Genomic DNA, 21942 nt, shown 5'->3' on the forward strand with positions numbered 1-21942 from the left:
TCAAAGGGGTGGGGAGCAATTTAGAAAAACAGAGGTAAAAATAGCCAGGCTACAGCCAATGACTCACAGGTAATGTTTATGTAAGTGGCAAAATTCAGGAAAGAGAAGAGAAGGAACTTGATGGCAGATACTGAGACAAAATTATCCAAGAGAACTGGCTTGGGCACAAATCAAATTAAAAACAAACAAACAAACAAACAAAAAAACCCCATGAGGTTTACAAAGAGTTCTCCATTGAAAATGGCCAGAGTCCTCTCTGCGTCCTCCTTGGCAAGATCTGCTCACAGAGTTCCCACGTGTAATTCCAGAGAGTGATCTGTGGGGAGAATTCTGCTCAACAGTCATTAAAAACCACTGGGGCCTTCCACTTTGCCCATGAAGAAATAACTGCTGTGGAAACTGCCGTCCTGCCATAAACAACTAGAAGACCTGATAAAAGATATGAAACGAAACTGTCTTCTGGCATTGGGCACCGCGGGGTAGGACTGTCAGAAGGGAAACATTACTGACAGGGAAACAAACAAAGTGGCCATTCCTGCTCCAGGCCCCAGCCCACTTTACTGCCCTGACATAGTTTCCAGGCTGAGGCTCGGGGAGGGGAACTCCAAATTGAGCCCAGCACAGTCAGTGTAGCTGAGAAGAGGGGGACCCGAAGCAGCCAGGATACCCGAGAGGAGGGGCTGCACAGAAAGAGAGCTCCAGAGAACTGCAAGAGTGGTCCCCTGAATCCTGGACTGTTAAAAGCAATAGGCCAACAAACCTGAAGGAGACATAAGGCTGGCAAGTTTGCGTTCCCGCAGGCCAGAGTGGGGTGGCCTTGTAATACATGAGACAGGAGGCAGAGTCCTCAGAAGGGCACTGCATTACTTCCTGGTGCTAGTCTGGACCTGCTGACAAAGTTTAAAAGTAAACTTCAAAAGGATTATATGGATTCCAAGAAACTTAGAGACACGGCAGAAGAAAATCCAGAACTCTATGAAGAATACGAGAAAATCTAGTAGTCAACGACATAATAAAGTTTACAATGACCGGCATTCAATACAAAATTAATAGGCAAGCAAAGAGCAGGAAAATATGACTTAGAGGCAGAAGAAAAGGTAACTGACAGAAAGAGTCCTAGAATGGACAGAGAGGATGGAACTGGCAAACAAGGACATTACAGCAGCTCTTATAAATGTACTCCACGGGGCGCCTGGTGGCTCAGTCGGTTAAGCGTCCGACTTCGGCTCAGGTCATGATCTCGCGGTTCATGAGTTCGAGCCTCACGTTGGGCTCTGTGCTAATAGCTTGGAGCCTGGAACCTTCTTCAGACTCTGTGTCTCCCTCTCTCTCTGCCCCTCCTCCACTCACACTCTGTCTCTCTCTCTCAAAAATAAACATTAAAAATTTTTTAAATAAATAAATGTATTCCATATACTCAAGAATGTAGAGACAATCGTGAACGTGAGGAGAGAAATCGATGATATAAAAATGACCCAAAGGGAACTTCTGTAAGATGAATAACACAATATTTGAAATGAAAGATACACTGGACGGGACCGGCAGGATAATGGGCAGGCAGAAGATCCAAACCACAAAGACACAGAAACAGAAACTGGCCGAAGCAAAGTAAAGCTTAGAAAGAACAAAAGAAAAAGATTGAAAAAAATTAGAAAAGCAAAGTGTATTATGGGATGATAGCATGTTGTCTATCGTAATTTAAGTAACTGGGCTCCCAACAGGGGAAGAGATGGGAGAACAGAAGGAAGTCATTTAAAGAAATGGGTAAAAATTTACCAAATTTGGTGAAGAGCTATAACCTCATAAACTATAAACCCAAGAAGCTCCATGAACCCCAAGCAGAATAGAAAGAGAATTACTCCAAAACACATCAGAATCAAGTTGCCGCACACATATCTGAATGGCTAAAGTTTTAAACATTAGAGTGAGTGTTGATGAGGACGTGAAACAACTGGAACTCTCTCTTAACATTCCGGTGGGGATGCCAAATGGTCCCATCGTTCTGGAAAACACTTGGCAGTCTCTAATAACATAAAATATATACTTACTATATGACCCAGCGACCCCACCCTTAGGTATTTATCCAAGATATTTGAAAATAGGCACAAATTGGGGCGCCTGGGTGGCGCAGTCGGTTAAGCGTCCGACTTCAGCCAGGTCACGATCTCGCGGTCCGGGAGTTCGAGCCCCGCGTCAGGCTCTGGGCTGATGGCTCAGAGCCTGGAGCCTGTTTCCCATTCTGTGTCTCCCTCTCTCTCTGGCCCTCCCCCGTTCATGCTCTGTCTCTCTCTCTGTCCCAAAAATAAATAAACGTTGAAAAAAAAAAAAAAAAAAAAAGAAAATAGGCACAAATATTCATAGCTATAAAATCTGAAAAAACCCAAATGTCCTTCAAATGGCGAATGGATAAAATGTGGTGCTGTAAGAATGTATATATAAACTACTGATACATGACAAAACATGGATGTCTCTCAGCATTATGATGACTGAAAGAAAGGAGACACAAAAGTCTACGTACTACATGATTTCATTTGTACGGCATTCTAGAAAAGGCAAAACTGTAATGATAGAATATAGCACATCAGTGGGCACCAGGGTCTAGGGCCAGGCTAGAGGATTCACTGCCCTTGGCAGGCTGACCCCATCCTTTGAGTGAAGGCCCCTCAGAGGCCTTGTTCTGGGAAAGCAGCAGCACTGGAAGTGATATTCTGGTCTCCACTACAGGATGGTGGGTGAAGAGAAAGTGTGACCATGACACTGAGCCCCTGAATCCAGCCAGGTCTAAATTCAGAGGTGTCCTTACAGGGCCGGTAAATCCCCTTTATTGCTTAAGCTCTTCTGAGTTGTGACTGTCTCTTGGGATTGAAAGTGACCCCACTGACATAACCTCTTTCACCAGGCAGGACCGCCGTCAACCCCAGCATTTCATGTTTCTGTCACTTACCCGAGAGCGAGATTCCTTCAGCGAGCCCATAAGGAAGGTAAGCAAAGATGATCATCATGCCAAACTCCAAGGAAGGCGTTTTCCTCAAGTCAATATGCTTTAGCACGTAAACAACAGTTGTCAAGGAAAAAGAACCGAGGGACAGTTGACGGGAGATGTAGAAAAGTCACAAAACCGCTGCCTTCCAAATACACACGGTAAACAACGAACACAAAAGAGTTTGGGACACTCCAAGGTAACACATGAAAACCTGTCATTATGGATGTTTTTTTTTCTTCTTTGCAGGGAGACAGTTGTTTTACGAAAGGGAAGCTGACAAGACACTAAGAGCTGTAAATTCCTAAGACAAATGGTGGGGGAAAAATTAAAATCAACCTAAGTCAACGTGTTTAAAAAATGCTGACTCGGAAGGCTGGCAGTATGCTGGGGCTGCGGGGGGCAGAGCTGGGGCCGCAGCCAGACTGAGGACAGCCCACAATGGCAGGTCCCTTCCAGGGCCGAGTCACTCTTTCACCCCTCCTCCAACGTCAGAGGAGACCGCTAACGGGGTGCCCAGAGCTCCAGGGTAAAAGGCCCCGCAGAAGGACCCTCCTTCCTATTCCTGGAGACTTCTAAACTCACGCCCTTGTGGAAGGAGAATCTTCTCTGTATTCAAATACAGCCCACGTGCCTATGCTGGGCTCACAGCACCCATCTTCTTGGCTCCATCACAGCCGATGCTTCCCGCCCCCCTGGCCCCCGAGAGGAAAATGGAGGAAAACGCTGAACTAGAAAAAGTTCTCCTTTCCATCCCGTTTATTGGTACAATATGAGACGCTGTCAGCCAACAACAGAGCCTTTAGACTTCTGGACAAAGGAGGTGAAGGCAAAATTCAACAGGACGGCAGACAAGCATGGCTGTCACAGGCAGGGGTGGCTCTCCCGGCCATCTGTGGAACAAACTGCTCGTGGACGAGGGCCAGGCGGCCAACTCCCTGAGACACAGGTTTAGGCTCCCACAGAAATGGTCTGGTGCCTGTTCCTATTTTAAACAGGACAAATTTTCTACAGCAATGAAGGTGTCATTGGCCTTAACGAGCCTTTTCCTCCTCCGGCTGGAAAAGCTTATGGGCTGTTAAACAATGCAATCAGTGCGAATAACTTGGATGGAGCTCATTTTAAAAGTCTCTTTTCTGGTCTTCCAGATAAACACTTTCAGTGGGGTAAAGACTTAGTCAAGCTGGTATTTTCAGAGGAAATTAATTTCCAGTTCTCTGAATGTGAAAAGTGAGGCAGTAGAAACTGAAAATCTTCTGAACTGAGAAGCTCCCCTGAAATCAGATCCAACTGAGATCTGACGCTTTGAACAGTGACGTCCTAAATCTTAACATGTTAAATCTAAAAATCCTTGAGTTTCAATTAAAGTGATCCTCAAACCCAAACTAAATAAAGATCCTCCTTCAAACTCAACCTTAAGACTAAAACTGGCCCCCGGCCTCCATAAGGAAGGGGAGAAAATGGCTGAATGTAGATGAATGTAATTAAGAAAATCTTCTCGGCCACGTGTGCTCATCATATTAAAAGGATATTAGTGCAGAGATTAAGCCAGTGAGGGTGCCGAGTGCTGCCGAGCCAAAGAACATTTTGAGGAAGTAGCCAAGGGCTTGCAAAAAGGTTTGCCACCCACTGACATCTGACATATTTTTCCTTGTTAAACCTTCAGCTGTGCTAGGAAATAAAAGAAAAACAGGAAGAAGTTAAAATGTTATAGACAAAGTTATTAGAAGTTAACTAACACTCAAAACTTGATTCTTGCTTAGGCGCTCATTCACTCATTCCATCATTGGGTTGGGTCACTTATTTGTTCGCCTACTTTGTTGCAGGCATGGTGTTAGTTTCAGGGGGTTCGAAGATGAGAGAGCAGAGTCCCTGCCCTGGAAGGGCTCCTTCAGTCTGGTGAGGAAGACAAACAAGACGGGAACAAATGACCACTTGGGGAAGGGCACAGGGTGCAGAAACACAGGGTGGGCATCTAACTCAGCCTGGTGGTGGTCAAGGAAGGTTCCTCATGACACATGAGCCAGGTTTAGAGTTAGAAAAAAGAAGAGTTAACAGGTGAAGAAATGAGGGAAAGTGCCCGGGGCCGAGGGAATAGCATGTGCAGAGGCAAGGAGCCCAAGAATGCACAGCACATTCCGGAAGCTTCAATTTCATAGATTAGCAGGGACAGAACACAGAAACGGGACAGGGGCGGGGGTGCCAGTGCAGAAAACAGTGGCAAGAGAAAAGGCAAGACCAGCAGCCACGGCGGACGTGTGAAAGGCTTTTGATGAACCAAGCTAAGGAGATGGTAGTTCATCCCAAAGGCACTAGGGAGCCATGGGCAGTGTTTCCAGTCTGGTGTGTGTGTGTGGGGGGGGATCCTGGGGGGGGAATCCCGCTGGGGGGGGGATCATTGAAGCCATGGCAGGAAATCAGATGAGAATGGGGCGACCTGGGAGGGCGCCTGGGTGGCTCAGTGGGTTAACTGTCCGACTCCTGGTTTCAGCTCAGGTCATGATCTCACGGTTCATGAGTTCGAGCCCCGCGTCAGGCTCTGCGCTAACCGCTTGGGATTCTCTCTCCCTCTCTCTCTGTCCCTCTCTTGCTCAGGTTCTTTCTCTCTCTCTCAAAATAAATAAATAAACTTAAACTTAAATTACCAAAAAAAAAAAAAAAAAAGAAGTGTCACTGGGTACAGGCTGAGAGAGTGGATTTAGGAGGCATTAGGGAGAATTAAAAGAACTTTCCTTTTAGGCTAACAGAACAAAGTAAAATGTCGGAAGCCATTAAATTCAATGAACGGTTTTCTCCCCAAAGGGGAAACCATTATACCATTACAACGAAGTTATTCTGTCATTAAAGACCCTCCTCCTAACGGATTCTACCCTTAGACTACTCTCAAGCCCATCCACTTCTCTCCTTCCGTCCCTTACCATCCTCTGTTCCGGGCCTTGTGCTCCATCACTCTGTCCAAACATCCTTGTCTTCCTAAGGGACCGACCCATTCTCCACTCACTGGCCTGGATGATCCATTTAAAATACACAATCTGATTGGGTTACTGGCCGGTTCAAACCCAGCAACAGTTTCCTGCTGCTTTTCAGGAGGAAGGCCAGTCTGTCTACGCATGAGCTGACTCCTCTGCCCTCGTGACCCCATGTCCTCATTCAGAAAGGACCCCACTGTCATGGGCACCTCTCTGTAGGTCATCTTTCACTGTTCCCTGCCCCCAGCTAGCTCCCCAGTTTGTTCCTCAGAACCGAGGGCCAGTATCACTTCCTCAGGGCCAGCCGCCCTGACCCCTTCACATGTTACAGGCTCTCCTGGTCCCTTACTTCTTCACAGCAAGTGCCAAAGTCATGAGTCATTCATGAAGCCCATGCCTGCATCCATCTCGTTCACTGCCACATATCCAGGGCCTAAGGCAGAGCCTAGTATACAAAGACACTCAGTAAATTTCTGCTGAATCCATAAACAAAACAAAGAATTGTCAATAGAAATACTCAGTTTCATGAATCAGTGTTTCATGAATTGCTATCATTTTAAAGTGGGATAATCTCTGATAAAATGGTAGCTTGGTCAAATAACCTCAGGAAGTTTTCAGTAGTGATTCGCAGCACAGTGTAACGTAACAAAAGTTCTGAAAACTCCTGCAAAAAAGGAATCTAACTTTTCTCGCACAAGTTTTCCAAAGGGACCTGAATGCACAACTCCCCCACCCCTTTCTTTCCCAGCAGACCACAGGTTAACGCCCACCTTGGGGAGTGCTGAGAGCCAGCAGGGGTTCTCACCGGGCAAGTGCTCACCCACAGTTCCCAAACGGATCTGCAGGCCACCCGCACACAGTGCCCGGCCCCGACCCCCATATCGTGGCCGCCGCTGGTACACTGGTTGGAGCCTTGCTTTCCGTTCATGCGGAGGCCCCACGGAAGTGACTCACTGGTGAGGTCACACCAAGGGTTGACAGGAGACCCAGGACAGAGGCCAACGATTTCTCAACTCAACATGAATGAAATTAGAATTTGGACTCTTTCTGACCTGGTAAATTTCTACATTTTTGTTTTTCAGGTCCTTTTCTCACACTTTGAAGAATACGAGACAAGGCTGCTTCAGGATCCATTCTGTGAGCTTACGCTGCGGCCGGAGAGCGCAAGAAGGTTTCCTCCACAGCAATTATTGTAAGAATAAATCGTCATACTAACAAATCAAAGCTAAAAATAATTTAATTAAAATTAACGAAGGGGCGCCTGGGTGGCTCAGTCGGTTAAGCGTCCGTTTTTGGCTCAGGTCATGGTCTCGTGGTTCGCGGGTTCAAGCCCGGTGCTGGGTCCTGTGCTGACAGCTCGGAGCCTGGAGCCTGCTTCGCATTCTGTGTCTCCCTCTCTCTCTGCCCCTCCCTGCTCACACTCTGTCTTTCTCTCAAAAATAAATAAATATTAAAAAAAAAAAATTTAAAAAACCCCCGAAGAAGCAGAAGATAGCTTTCTGGAACTTTTGAAAGTGAAAACCTCAAAAAAAGGGGTAATTCATTCACATATTCAGCTGCAAAGATAAACGCGTCAGGTCACTTTGAAAGCAATCATTTGTGAAGCCCACTCTGAAACAAGACGTGATTCTACCCTACAACCGAGGAAAGCTGAAGCGGCCCTCTCCTGTACTGCTCCCCGACCCTCCCCTCTCTCTCCTCTTCAACCTGAATATGCCGACCGGCTCCTGGACAACTTGGCTGAGAAGCCTCACTCGAACCCCTCAGCATGGCTGGCTGTCTCTCGTACTCAAGGCACTGCGCTCACTTTTCCGTGAGCAGCTTCCCCCCCCTTGGATTGAGCTCCGTCTAGTCCAGCGGGTCTCTGAGTGACGTCTGGCACACGGAGGGCCCTCGCCAGACGCTGGGGGTGGACGGCCGGCCTTCAGCATGTTCCACCCCGGGCCGGATACCAGCAGTGGTGAGGGGGGGCGGGGGCCGGAAGCTACACACGCTTGTGGCGCACGGAGCCAGTTTTGGGAACTGCCATCACAGGCGATCTTGGCCTTCAAAAAAGCACTTTTCCAGGAAGAAACTTTGGCTAGTTACAGCGACTCCATCATCTCTCATTTTCAAAAGAAAGTATCTTCTCATCTTTACCCTTCTGTCAAAGTCTTTAACAGAAAACCTTTAACCTTTTCTTTCCTCTTGGAAAAGCTCAGAAGAGATCCTCCTTCTGACAGATTTTTAAAAGCAAAATAAATTAGACATAAAGCAGCTGAGTTGAGCTCCCAATGTGTAAAAATAACTCATGATGTCACCTCCAATTTGGACAAAATACTTTATCACGAATGTTCAGTATGTGTAGTCAAGACACAGAACCAAAGTTAAAACCCAAAAGCTAAAAGGCTTTCAGAGTAGATCCTAAACAAGAAAAAAATATTGCCATCAGATTTTTTAAAGGTCTTATCTACAGCATGATGTCTGAGAATTTCCTAATAAAGCCATAGAAATTTTTGCCAAGAGAAATGTGAAAAAGCCAATAATGGGGGAACTTGCTAAACAGATCATAGTACATTTGTAGAAAAGAATACTCTGTAACAAGTAAAATGATGTTATGTGACATTATTTTTCAACTCTGCTCAGTGGAAAAGTTACAATACAGTATACGGGATATAAGCCCATCTCAATAAAATGTATGTATACTCCCACCAAATTGTTAACTGTAATTACCTCTGGGTAATAGTATCGCACGTAATCTCTCTCTCTGTGTTTTCTAACTTTTATATAAAGAATAAAGGTATTACTTTTAGAATAACAAAAATATTTTAAAGTTTGGTTTTTTTTTTGGTTTTGTTTAAGGTCTGCTAAGCACCTCTTGCAATTAATTAAGCAACATTTGAGAAAGTTCTTCCTGCAAAAGTAGGACAAAACTAGGACAAAGACATGAAACCGTGCCTGGGGGACAGGTGTACAAGAGGAAAGGGTCTCACATTCACTGATGTCCAATGCTTTTCACGCAGGATTGTAGTTATTCAATCCTCAAATCTAACCTTGGGCTGGGGCATTATCACCCTCACTTTACTGCTGAGACACATGTAGCTCAGAGAGAGTGGCTCAGGGTCGCACGGCTATCAGTGGCCTCACTGGGGCTTGAACCCGGGTCAGCCTGATTCCAAACCCTGGGTTCCTTCCACTATAAAAATGTCATTTTATTCTAACGTAAAAATTCTAAATGTAACCTCTAATAAAGCTTTCAAGAAAATGCTAACTACTACAGAGTGGTTGTGCTTAGCAAGGAATCCCTTAACAAAGGAAACAAGCCAGTGTTCAGATAACGGAGATTCTATTCTTGAGCGGAACACGGACGGACTCCTAAAATTCTCTTAGCTCGTCTGGGAAACACTGTCCAGGGCTGTTTTCTCCAACCGCTTTGTGCCTTCTCTGTTTTTGGTAAAACTGTTTGGGTCTCCTGCCCATACGTGCTAATGAACGCCACAAAAGACACAGTTCAAGACAAACAGCCCTGAGTCCGATAAATGCATCTGAGACGGTCTTAAGTTCGTTTCATTTCTCTTTCTCAATGGCTTCTTGACATTTTATGATTCATCTATAATTTCTCAGGTCCTGTCAACAAGGGCAGTAATGCCAATGAACACGCGAAAAAAATTTAGTTTCCCAGGTAGCTTTCACACAACAGCATCTCGAGGTGGGACACGCCTGTCAGCATCACTAGCTTATTTTACGGCTGTGAACCGGGAAGGTGACCTGCGACAGCTCCTAAGTGGGAGAGCAGGGCCTCCGTTTACTGCTTTCGTCTGCACCAAAGCTGTCCCAACACCCATCCCTCAACTGGCTGCTCCCTCACCCTGAGCTCGAGCCCCGCTCTGGGCTCCGAGCTCACGGTGAGGAGCTTGGGTGGGTTTCTCTTTCCCCAGCTCTCTCTGCCCCTCATGGGATTCTCTCTCTCTCTCTCTCTCTCTCTCTGCCCCCTTGCTCACTCGAGCCTTCTCTCTCTAAGACAAAACAAAACAAACTCCCAAAAGCCTAAGTTCTTGGGACCTACCCCAAAACAAATGAATCAGAAGCTGTGAGGGTGGGGCCTGGGAGGGCTCTGGCTAATAAGCACCCCCAGGGGTCTGACAAGAAGGTGGACTTGCAACCACTGCTGCCAGGTAGGTCCTAGAAGGCAGGCTCTCCTCGAATCAGCCGGGACCTTGACAGTTCTGCCGGGGGTGACAGGGCTTCTCAGGACAGAAGACAGAGAAGCGAGCGAACCCATCACCCAGACGACAAGGACTGCATGGAAATACCTGTCCCTTTGCTACAAGGACCTTCGGTGCCGTCCTTGAAGAAAGGACACTCACTTGGTCAGGACAATGGAGACGGCGTCGTTGAGAATACTCTCTCCAAACACCAGCATGTTGAGCACTGGGTCCACATGAAGTGCATTGAAAATAGCGATAGTGGCCACTGGATCGACAGCCGAAATCAGGGAGCCAAATGCAAAGCTGCAAAGAAGAGAAAAAGAAGGGGTAATTCTGCAGTGCTTGTCACATAGTCCGCATATAAAGCATCCAAGCCAAGACTGCATGTGGTCTAACGTACTAATACACACTGGGGCTGAAGTAACTCCAGAAGGTGGTGTATTTTCCCCACTTGTAACATCTGCTGGTTGACACTGTGGGTGGGGCGGTGAAAGGCCCGCTCCACAAGCCTTTGCTAGAAACGGCCTTGTTTCCACCGAAGTACCGAGACTTTATCTGACCGGTGACAGACAGATGGACGTTACAGACATCCCAGCCTAGCTCTTTGTCAGAGCAGCTGGAAGCATGATGGCTCAGGGGGGCCTCACCCACAGGCCCCACGAACTCCTGGGTGTGACCTCTGCTTCTCCCCTTGCCACCAGGCCACTAGAGTGCCCCCTGTGACCGACCACAGCCTCTACTCAGACTTGCAGCATCTAAGAAAGTGCCGAAGTCAGCGGCAACTCTGCCGTGCCTCGAGGGGATGGGAGGCTGGGCTGGGGGACACCAACACCAGGGCTGCCCCCCTCCGGGCCAGGGGCTTCCCCAACAGTGCCCAGGAAGGTGTAACTACCTCCGACAAAGAGGTATTAGTTGCCTGGCATGTTGCAGGCACTGAGGCCGTAATGACAGCACACCTTCGTGTGGCGCTTGCCGCGTCCCAGGCACTGTTCCGAGCCCTTGACATCTAGGAACTCAGCGCGCCACACGGCAACCACGTGAGGCGGTACCATTACCACCATGGTTACATAGCGCAGGTGGAGGGACAATGAGGGTAAGCAACTTGCCCGAGGTCAGACAGCTGAGAAGTGGCAAGACCCAGGATCCAAACACGGGCCGCCTGGCCCCAAGTCCGTGCTCCTCACCGAGACACTGGTTACAGCAACATCCAGAGACTAAGGCCAGTTTGGAAAAATGGCAAGCGTTACACGGGAGATCAGAGTGATCTGGTGGGTGGCAGGGGGTGGGCCACTCACAGCGGATGGTCAGAAAAGGCTTCTCTGAAGAGATGACACTTACTTAAACAAGGGCCTACATGACAGGAAGCAGATGGCCAAGTCAGGATCTGGGGACAGAGACAGCAGCAAGCTCCCTCTGAGGTGGGGGCAAACTTGGCGGCCCGAGAAGCCGGTGAGTGTGGCAGCGGCCCCGTGAGAGGCAGCAGCAGATGTCAGAGGCTGGCAAGTGAGGCAGGGCCCCGTGGGCCTCCCCAGGAGTCTGGATGACTTATCCTCTCTGCCTGTTTCTTTCTACCCTTTGGGAGTCCTTGCAGGCCTTGCGATCCCCTCAATGCCACATGCCGTGCCTGGCTCTTCCTTTCTAGATCAGCAGACAGATTAGGTCTGCCCCCTTCCACCACGTAAGACAAAACAGGGGCCCTCAAGGGGACAGACCCGGGGAGAGATGTAAGCCAGAGACCACCCGCCTCTGTTTCATGCCCTCACCAAGCTCGCAGCCTGGAAGGGAAGGGGGAGCTACTCGCCCAGCGTGGTGGTGGGCCTGCCCACGCTCAGCCGCTCTGCACAGTCACGTGAGCCCAGGCTCGGGGTGAGCAGAGCCGGGGGGACGAGCCGCCTGGCTGCCTTGCCAGCCGTAGCCTGCTTTGTAAGTCGGTCATCTGGCATGCTGGTTTCCCGGGCAGCTCCCTGTGTTGAATTAACGCGGACTCGTGTGGGACAGCCTGCTCACCTCAAGGACAGCTGGGTCCCAAGCTGAGGGGCGGACCCCGAAAGACAGTCCCAGTCCAGAGCTCAGTTCGAGACTTGCCCTGTTCTCACCGAGGCTGACACATGTCACCTGCCTCTTGCCCTCACTGTGAGTGCCAAGCAGGTGGGCACTATGTTTTAGTCATGGGTACATTCTCAGGATCTGTACTGAGCACGGCCCAGAGGAATTTGTGGAAGGCAGGCGGGAGGGAGGGAGGGAGGGAAGAGGAAGGCCAGGGAGAGAAGGACAGGCAGCACCACCGAACGGCTGCCAACCCGAGGGGCCCTGTTCTGTGGGCAGCCCGGCCTTGAGGCCCTCCTGCTGCAGCCCGGACACAGAGCTGGTACTCTTCCTTTGTCTTTGATTCCCTCTCCTCACCCAGGGTAAATCGCCACGGGCCTCAGGAAGAACAACGTGTGAAAAGGATACTCTGAAGGAGAGAGGGAGGTGACGGAGGAGGAACCTGGGAGCCTTTGGTGGCTCCTGTGTCAGGTGCCGACTTTGTGCGGCTCGGTTGGTCCCTTTCCTCCATTTCTGAGGACAGTGCGGCCAAGCAGCTATGGTTCTCTGTGCTCAGCATCCACACCCCCGGTTTTGGTAACAAGCACCCCAACTTCCATTTGGGGAGCCACACCTCTCTGACCCTCCACCCGTATAGTTGTGTGGGGCTCTAGGAGTGGGCGGGGACCCGAGTTTGGTCAGAGAGGGCCATCACTGGGCATTTTACCAGGCCACTGGGAATCAGGTTGGCCCCTTGGGCGGCGTTGCTAAAGCAAGGGGGGGGGTGAGCCCAGAGCCACCAGTGCTGCCACGCGGGGCAAGTGTGTCCGAGGATGAAGCCCGTCAGGAAGAACGGAGACACAGTGAGAGAGTCCTGGAGGCTGTCAGGCCAGAAGCCATCACTCCAGGACCCTTCAGTTCTATAAGCCAACAACCTTTTTTGTTTTTTGGTTTTTTGCTAAAACTAGTTGTGTTGGGTGTCAGTTTTGCTAAAAGAGGCCTGGTTGATGTTCTTTGTCACGGTCCCTGTGGGAACCTGAACTGAAGCCAGAGCAGGAGCTAAAAGACCAACTGATGAATGGACAGAGGGATGGACGGATGGAAAGATCTGTGCTAAAGCAAATTCAGTGACACAGTCATCGCAGAACCCAGCTGGTGGTCTTTTGGGCGTGAACTGCACATGCTTTATCTTTTCTGTGTTTGGCATTTTCATATAAACAGTTGGGGGGCAATGCTTTGCAGAAATCATCTAACACACTCAGCTTGGGCTGGGGATCTGTACTGGGGCAGAGTTTTCCTGGAGTACTGAAGTATGAACAGCCTGATTCATTGAGAGGTCAGAGGAGTCATTTCGCTGTGGCGTGAGTTGCTGCCTCACCCTCTTTCGTGGCTCGTCCTCTAAAAGGTCAGTAGCTACAAGTTCAACTGAGAAGTGTGTTTTCTTGATTTATTCTATCATCTCAAAAGAGATAGCAACACCAACCAAGCGAAAAGGAAACAGACTGAGGTGGAGAAGGGACTCAGATGTATCTACAAGTGACATCTCTCTCCAGCAGAAACGTCTCTACAATACAATCCTCTGTTTAACAAAGTTATTTTTATGTTTTCTATTGTGCAGAGGTCTGTGGGTCTTATGTTTGACCTAAGTGGTGTTTTGAAAAACTGATTATAAGTTGTCAGCTTTTGGGGCACCTGGGTGGCTCAGTCAGTTGGGTGTCTGACCCTTGGCTTTGGCTCGGGTCAGGGTCTCGCAGGTTTGTGAGTTAGTTCGAGCCCCGCGTTGGGCTCTGCACACTGACAGCACATGGCCTGCTTGGAATTCTCTCTCTCTCTCCCTCTCTCTGTCTCTCTGCCCCTCTCATGCACAGGTCTCTCTTTCTCTCTCAAAATAAATAAATAAACTTAAAAAAAAGTAAGTTGTCAACATTTAAAAACTAGGAAATTCCTGGGGTGCCCGGGTGGCTCAGTCAGTTAAGCGTCCGACTTCAGCTCAGGTAATGATCTCACAGTCTGTGAGTTCGAGCCCCGCGTTGGGCCCTGTGCTGACGGCTCGGAGCCTGGAGCCTGCTTCGGATTCTGTGTCTCCCTCTCTCTCTGCCCCTCCCCCACTCATGCTCTGTCTCTCTCTGTCTCAGAAATAAATAAGTATTAAAAATTTTTTAAAAAAAGTAGGAAATTCCCTAATTAAAATCTAGAAACCTGGCCTCTTTTGAAAAAAAAAAAAATGTTGTTAATATCCAGTAATTCTGTGCCTGCATTCCCACATGGCGATGACCAGGTAGAGCTGAGAAGTGGCTGTCCCTTTCAGACAGGGTGCACGCTTCAGATCCCCACCGCGGCCACCCCCAGACACCTGGAAGTTCCCTCTGGTAAGTGCTTGGACAGGCCCTGTGGCTGCGGGTTTGCAACTGCTGGCTAATTTTCCCCAGAGCACTCCCAGTCTGCGGGAAGGTCACTTTCTAACAGGAAAGGAAGTGCCTGCACATCGAGAGAGAATCCCTACCTGGCTTATTCTGCTTGTCTAAGGGACAATTCTTTTACTCCTCTCTCCCTGAACCTCCCAACAAACATCGGTTTAATTCCGTCTCACAAGAATTTATCAAGCATTTCTGTATCTCTAACCAGTTGCTCCAGAACAGGTTGAAGGACTGAATGCTGTGACATCTTCCTTTGTATGACTAGGTACGGGGCAGTTCTCTTCACTTGCAAAATACTTACAAAATGCGGGGCCTCAGTGCTGCTTTATTTCTAGCTCCTTATAGAATAAGAATGTGATTTTTGCTACTTGTTTATATAACAAGACTATCTTACAACAAACGCTCCAAAATTTATGTCCCTGGGGGAAGAGGAGATTGCACTGGCTGTTCTCAGAGGCACATTTCCCGTGAAAATGGCTTCGAGATTCTAGTCCCCAAGTTGCTGAAGACTGACGGCTCTGACCGGCCTGACAGGAGAGCCCTGCTTCCTAGCCCCCAGCCAGGCCACAAAGGCAAGCACTCATGGTGCAGAAACACAGACCAAGGCTGTACATTCGCCAGACTTCCCAGGGAGGGGACGAAACCAGGCCTCACTCTGCTTGTGCACTTTCTTAGCACTGGATCTGGTACCATCCAGGAGACAGAGGCCTCGGTTGCTTCTTGCTAAGTTGATGAAGGAAATTCCTGAGCTGGGCTCTTGGCAACTCTGAGTGCTCACTGGAGTAGCTTCAGACTGAGGAAGATATGCACAGTGGAGACCTTGGCCCTGCCTGCTCCCCGCACCCTACCCCACGCCTGGCTTGGTGGGAACCCCAGAGTAAAGATACACACCTCACTCCCCCCTCCATCCCGAATCTATCAAGAGGACAACTTTCCACTGTGGCCACTGAAAAGACTCAGAAATTAGGTGAAGATGATTCTGGATAATGCAAGATGCAGTGAGTGGTGTTGGGGACGGGGTGCAGTTAACTGACCAGAGATATTCCCTCCAAGGCTTAAAATAAATCAATTATTCCAATCAGCAATGCTCTGACTAGAGATATTCAAAATTCCACAATATGGTTGTGATTAATTTCTGAGCCACAGGTTAATTCAGCAGAAATCATCCGCAAAACAAAAAGAGACAGAATAGAGAAATACCGCACCCAGGAATCAAGGTGGAGAAAACTATCCCCAGTTTGAAAAGTAGTCACACGGGGGTGACAGTATGAAAGATTTACCTGTCTGTCATGTTGAGTTTAGAGATTACATCAGCCTGTAAAATAAAACACACAAACACATAGACACAAAAAAAAAACCCCTGGAGAACAGCCAAGAAGATTAAAATGTCCATTAGTGCTTTATTAGAAACTAATAAGGACATTAATCTTCAGTCCCCAAACCACTTGAAACATAAAGAAAACTCCTAAGTTTTAGTTTAAGCATGCATTCAATCATTATACAACAAAAGTACAGAAAAGAATGCTACCTTTTCAAGCCAAATTAAGTATAGTTTTCTGAAGTTTATTCCCATTTGCTACTAGAAGCTGAGCAATGAAGGTTGCATGACAGACAGATCTATTCTGGTGCCACTGTGGCAGCAGTTCAGGGGACAATCAGATGCAGTGGGCTTTGGCCGACAGCCACCAACAGAAGCAAACACATCTGACACACACGAGAGGCCTGCTGGTCACCCAGATGCCCGACTCTGACCCTCAGTCCACAGAACGGGGGCAGGCAAACTTTGTGCAAGTAACCATAAAAGAAAAGAACTATGACGTGCATACACATGCAGAGTACAAAAGTATACATGTTACCTTTCTGGGTAGGTTTGGTTTAAATTAATTCAAATTAATTTGAACTCAAAGTACAGAACATCCAATTGATGACACTGGGAATTGGTTTAGCAATAGTGGAAAATCCGGAGTATACAATTCTATAGGTGGACAGCTTAGAATTGAGTGAACATATTCAGAATCGAGTTTGATTTTTAAAATGCAAATTTTTAGTGAGACACAGTATTTAACTTTGATTCCATTTACCTGAGAACACAACTAATACTGTTATAATCTAAAGACCTTGATGGTATATATTCTGCTTTAATTTTAGTATTAGGTCTTAAATTATTGGTCTGCAGGTAAGATCAAATACTTTTGGGTCTGATGGAGAAGATCCACTCAATTCCAGACACCAAAGCTCTTCGAGGACACTTTCAGCATGCTTTTACTGTGCCTCATATGAGTTTGGATTTCCTTCCAGGACAGTGTTTACCTTGAATATGAAACACAGGCCCCACGAGGTGTCTGTCCCTACCCCATCCCCCTGCACTATCTCTAAGAACGTAAGATTTTCAGGATTTTTCAAAGATGTTTTTCTTACCTGACCCAGAAAATAAATTCCTCCACCTACTACAAAAGCGGAAATTGCCGTACCGAAGACAGCAAACAGGGTGATGGAACCAATATTTTGAAAGAAGTTACCCTGTTTGAAAAAGCAGAAATGAGAGGACTGATTAGGGAAGCCGGTCCAGTCAGTGAAGGCATGCATCCCCCACCCAGACCTCTGATTCTCTGCAAAGGACACCGCCGCCTACCTGGTTTGGCTGGAGACCTGGCAGTCCTCCCTCACCCCCACGCCTAACGCAGAGCCAGCTGTCATGGTGTGACCTTCCCCGAGTCATTCACATCGATGGGGCCCTCGTGCAAGCCACCATCACCTCACCCTGGACTGCTGCTAGGAACTGCCCGAACCAGCGGGGCCCCTCCCCCTCTAGCTCTTCAAGGGCTTCCAGAATGAGCTTTGGAAAAGCCAAGCCTGATTATGATGCCTCCACCCTGACCTCCCACTTCCACTCAAAACCCAACCAAAGCCTGGATGGTTCGACTCCCTGTGAAGGCCTCACACCTCCCCTTTGTTCTCTGGGTTCTGGTCACACTGGTAGCTTATGGTTCTTAGAACACATTATGCTTCCTGGGCTGGGACCACTCTTCCTTTCTCCTTGCTTGGTGAACCCGAATCATCTTAAGATCTGAGGATAGCTTGACTCTTCCTGAAGGAGGCCTGCTCTGATCTTTTAGCCAGGGCAAATCCTATCCTATGCTCTCAGTGCACAATGACCCTCTCCTGGTACATGGCCAAAATCTTTTATTATTATTATTATTATATATTTTTTTTAACGCTTATTTATTTTTGAGAGAGGGAGAGAGAGCGAGCAGGGGAGGGCAAAGAGAGAGGAAGACACAGAATCCAGGCTCTGAGTCATCAGCACAGGGCCCAATGGGGGGGCTCCAACTCATGAACCATGAGATCATGATCTAAGCCGAAGTCAGATGCCTTAACCAACTGAGCCACCCAGGTGCCCCATGCCCAAAATCTTATATTCATTTATGTAACTATTTGACTGAGGTCTGTCTGTCCCACTAAGCTATAAGCTCAGTGGAGGAGGCGGTGACCTGGTCTGCTGTTATATAACATAGTTACTGGCATAATGCCCGTCAGATAGAAGATAATTAATAGGTACTGAAGGAATTAACTGTGTTTCACATCTGATCAAAGTCCAAAATTTATACAATTATAATTTTTTAATTAATAAAGAAAAGGTGCCTAATTCTTTTTAAAGATTTTAAAGTAATCTCTATACCCAATGTGGGCTTGAACAGACAACTGTGAGACCAAGAGTTGTGCACTCCACCAACTGAGGCAACCAGGTGCCCCAGAAAAGGTGAATTATTACAAAGTATGTCAAGATAATACGTTATATGATCAAAAACTCCTGTTTGCTGTCCAGGGCTTGCTATCTATCCATCTGTCTATCTATCTAAAGTTTACTTATTTAAGTAATTTCTACATGCAACGTGAGACTTGAACTCAAGACCCCAAGATCAGGAGTCGCACGCCCCTCTGACTGAGCCAGCCAGGTGCCCCTTAAATAACTTTATTTTACTCTATTAGTATCCTCATCAAATACGACGGATAAAAAATATTTCCATCTATACTTCACAGCATTTAAGAGAATATATTTGCGTCCTGGTAGCATGGTAAATCTTTCAAATTTCCGTAAAATTAAAAAAAAATTAAGCTATTCATTAGAATCCTGTGGACTCCACTTAGGAACAATACCGAGGAACCTCAATACCTGATTGTGGGCATAGACAGGGAATCCCATTTTCTACTTAACTGTCAAGCCACAGACAACAGGAACTGCTATTTTAAAGCTCACTTCAAAAGTTATGTCCTCACCTCAACACCAACGGCCCCACCAAGCCTATCTCCTTCAGGAACCTTTTTTGCTTCTTTTGTTGCAATTTTGATGTGGCTGCCCATAATCTAACATTCAATTATTTTGTCTGGTTTATCAATCTTTAGCACACAAAAAACTTTAAAATATTCAGGGCAAACACAATGATTTGTTTTTTCTAAACCAAAGGCTTTCATCTAGGAGTTTTCTCTGCAAAGAGCTAATTTATTTTTGTTGTTAAAAATAGATTAAAATAGATTAAATTAAGTCTTGATCTGTTTATAGGAATCTAATGCTAATATAATTTATGTAGCTGGTTAATATTAATCTGGATATTGAAAATTTACCCAAATTCAAGTTACCACACTAAAAGAAGTTCCCTTTGTTATGCCGAGCAAATTTATCTGTTTCTCTTTGACATAACTAATGTCCTATTCTTTATATGATATTAATAATTTTAAAGAACCAATAGCTGCCTATCTAATGCATATTAAGTGATGGGAATCTTACTGAAATTTTTATTCCAAGTTCAAACTTACATCAACAAATACAGCAATATTAAAAACATTCAAAGTTGACTTCCTATCTTCTTTGGGGAGGACAGAAGTGAACAGAAGTCTCTGAATTCACATTTCTAACTCACATTAGTCCATTTCACATAAATTGTCACATTTCCTGCTGGAAAGCCATCTTCACACAAATGTCTTTCTAAGAAACTATTATTTTCCTCAAATTTTGAACAAGTTTATCTCCCTCCCTGCAAAAAATTAGAAAATAAAAATTTTATATGCTCTAATATAATATCACAGTGTCATGTTTTTAAGCAAAGATCAAATCAACTTCCTCAGCATTGTTTTTTAAATTAAAAAAAATTTTTATTTAAAAAAATGTTTATTTATTTATTCTGAGAGAGAGAGAGAGAATGAGAGAGAGACTCCCAAGCAGGCTCTGGCTGTCAGCACGGAGCCCGATGCAATCTCATGGCTGACGCCATGACCTGAGTGGAAATCAAGAGTAGGATACTTAACTGACTGAGCCACCCGGGCACTCCCACTTCACATTGTTTTGAAATATTTTCTTTTATCTGCGTATAGTTCTTTTAAGATTTGTTTATAAAATGAAAGTGTGAAAGACACTGACTTTTAATTTCTTCTTGCCTGTTCCTTTTTAAAAAAAAAAATTTTTTTTTAACGTTTATTTATTTTTGAGACCGAGAAAGAGCATGAACAGGGGAGGGTCAGAGAGAGAGGGAGACACAGAATCTGAAACAGGCACCAGGCTCTGAGCTGTCAGCACAGAGCCTGATGTGGGGCTCGAACTCACAGACCGTGAGATCATGACCTGAGCCGAAGTCGGACGCTCAACTGACTGAGCCACCCAGGCGCCCCTGGACTGAACAGTTTAAAATATTTATGTTTTAGTATCCAGGTGGAAAACTAAAGATTTAATTAGTATGTTTTAACAAAACTCTCATGACTAAATTTAACTCATTTACTAAGTTATCAATAATGACGGTGGTCATATTAATAATAGATGATGTTAACAACAACACGGAACACCATCGATTATTTAATGTGGTGGGTCATGCTCTGCATACATTCTTTCATTTTGTGCAAACCTTCAAACAACCCAGGAGGTAGGGTTTGGGGGATTTTTTTGTTTTTAATTTTGACTCTACCCAAAAGACACCTGTAGGAGGCAGTGCGTGATTAGACCTATGTCTCTCTGGCTCTAAAGTCCAGGCTCTTTTCCTCTGTCGAAGGGTAGGCCAAACTTTCCAACCTTCACAATTTTTAATCACATTCACAAAATAGGGTAGGCCAAACTTTCCAACCTTCACAATTTTTAATCACATTCACAAAATAACTGATGTATTACTAATATTTTAAGTTGAGTCACTTTTTTATTTTAAAACTGAAGTACATTTATTTATTTATTTATTTATTTATTTATTTATTTATTACATTTGAGAGAGAGACAGAGAGACAGAGAGTGAGTAGGGGAGGGACAGAGAGACAGAGACAGAATCTGAAGCAGGCTCCAAGCTCCGAGCCATCAGCACAGACCCCAACGCGGGGCTTGAACTCACGAACCACGAGATCATGACCAGAGCTGAAGTCGGAAGCCCAACCGACTGAGCCACCCAGGCGCCCCTAAAACTTAAGTACATTTAAAGAGGGGCACCTGGGTGGCTCAGTTAGTTGAGCATCTGACTCTTGATTTGGCTCAGGTCATGATCTCACAGTGCACAGGATCAAGCCCCACACTGGGCTCTGTGCTGACAGCATGGAGCCTGCTTGGGATTCCCCCCCACCCCATCTCTCTCTGCCTCCCCCCTTCTCTCGCACAGGTGTGGGTGTGCACGCGTGCGCTCTCCCTCTCTGTCTCAAAAATAAATAAATAAACTTAAAACGTCAAGAAAAAGACACCCCTCCCCCACCCCCCCCCCCCCCCCCCACACAAACTGGCTTAAAAGTGAGAAGCTCCCGCCCAGGCAGAATGAGTCCCACTGGAAGCTGGAGGGCAGAGACCAGAAATGCTGGGGTGAGGCGGGGAAGTGGGCAAGGGCCGGTAAGGCCGCTCTCTAGGCTGAGGAGCCAAGAAGAGCAGAGTAACTGTGGGACTAGACTAGGTGATGGGTCAGAAGGAGCTGGAGGGCTGGGGAAGGATGAGGCTCCAGTCTGGTAAGGAGAAGCTGGGCCAGGGAGATGGCGGGAAGAAAAGGAGTCCGGGGATAAGGGGATATCAGAGGGCGAGCTAGGGCAGGACACTGAGAGGGGAGACACTGAAGGATGGAGAGGCCGAAGGAGGGACAAAAGCCGCACATGGGAAGCTGAGAATCAAAAGGCTTGGGACACACTGTCCTCTTAACATGTGTCAGTCTGTGTCCAAAAAGAAGAGTCAATATATTGCCCGTGTACACTTAAAAATCACTTTGGCCATCACTTCCTAGGAAAAGTAACCCTCTGTGGAAAATACTAGTTTAATAAGCCGCACTGCCTGAAACCATTAAAGCGACCCACTAACTGCTACGTGCGCCCCTCTCCCTCAGGCAGCGCACCCCCGGGGCGCTCACACAGAGCCACCG

The 21942-nt window shown here is 46.8% G+C and overlaps 1 protein-coding gene across 2 annotated transcripts in view; it reads right to left on the reverse strand.

The window, feature by feature from the left end:
• The window catches only part of SLC9A8 (solute carrier family 9 member A8), a 67845-nt gene that overhangs the window by 18523 nt on the left and 27380 nt on the right, over nucleotides 1–21942 (reverse strand). For both annotated transcript variants that reach the window (XM_047068199.1, XM_047068201.1), the window contains 5 exons: nucleotides 16997–17098; nucleotides 15859–15893; nucleotides 10296–10439; nucleotides 4513–4651; nucleotides 2945–3050 (listed from right to left, as the gene is read on the reverse strand). In XM_047068199.1, coding sequence (XP_046924155.1) covers nucleotides 2945–3050; nucleotides 4513–4651; nucleotides 10296–10439; nucleotides 15859–15893; nucleotides 16997–17098 — 526 coding nt within the window. The remainder of the gene's footprint in view (nucleotides 1–2944; nucleotides 3051–4512; nucleotides 4652–10295; nucleotides 10440–15858; nucleotides 15894–16996; nucleotides 17099–21942) is intronic.

Source organism: Lynx rufus, unplaced genomic scaffold (assembly GCF_022079265.1).
Source record: "Lynx rufus isolate CCGP_SWC_20201006 ecotype Redwood Valley unplaced genomic scaffold, mLynRuf1.p SCAF_8, whole genome shotgun sequence".
Lineage (NCBI taxonomy): Eukaryota > Metazoa > Chordata > Mammalia > Carnivora > Felidae > Lynx > Lynx rufus.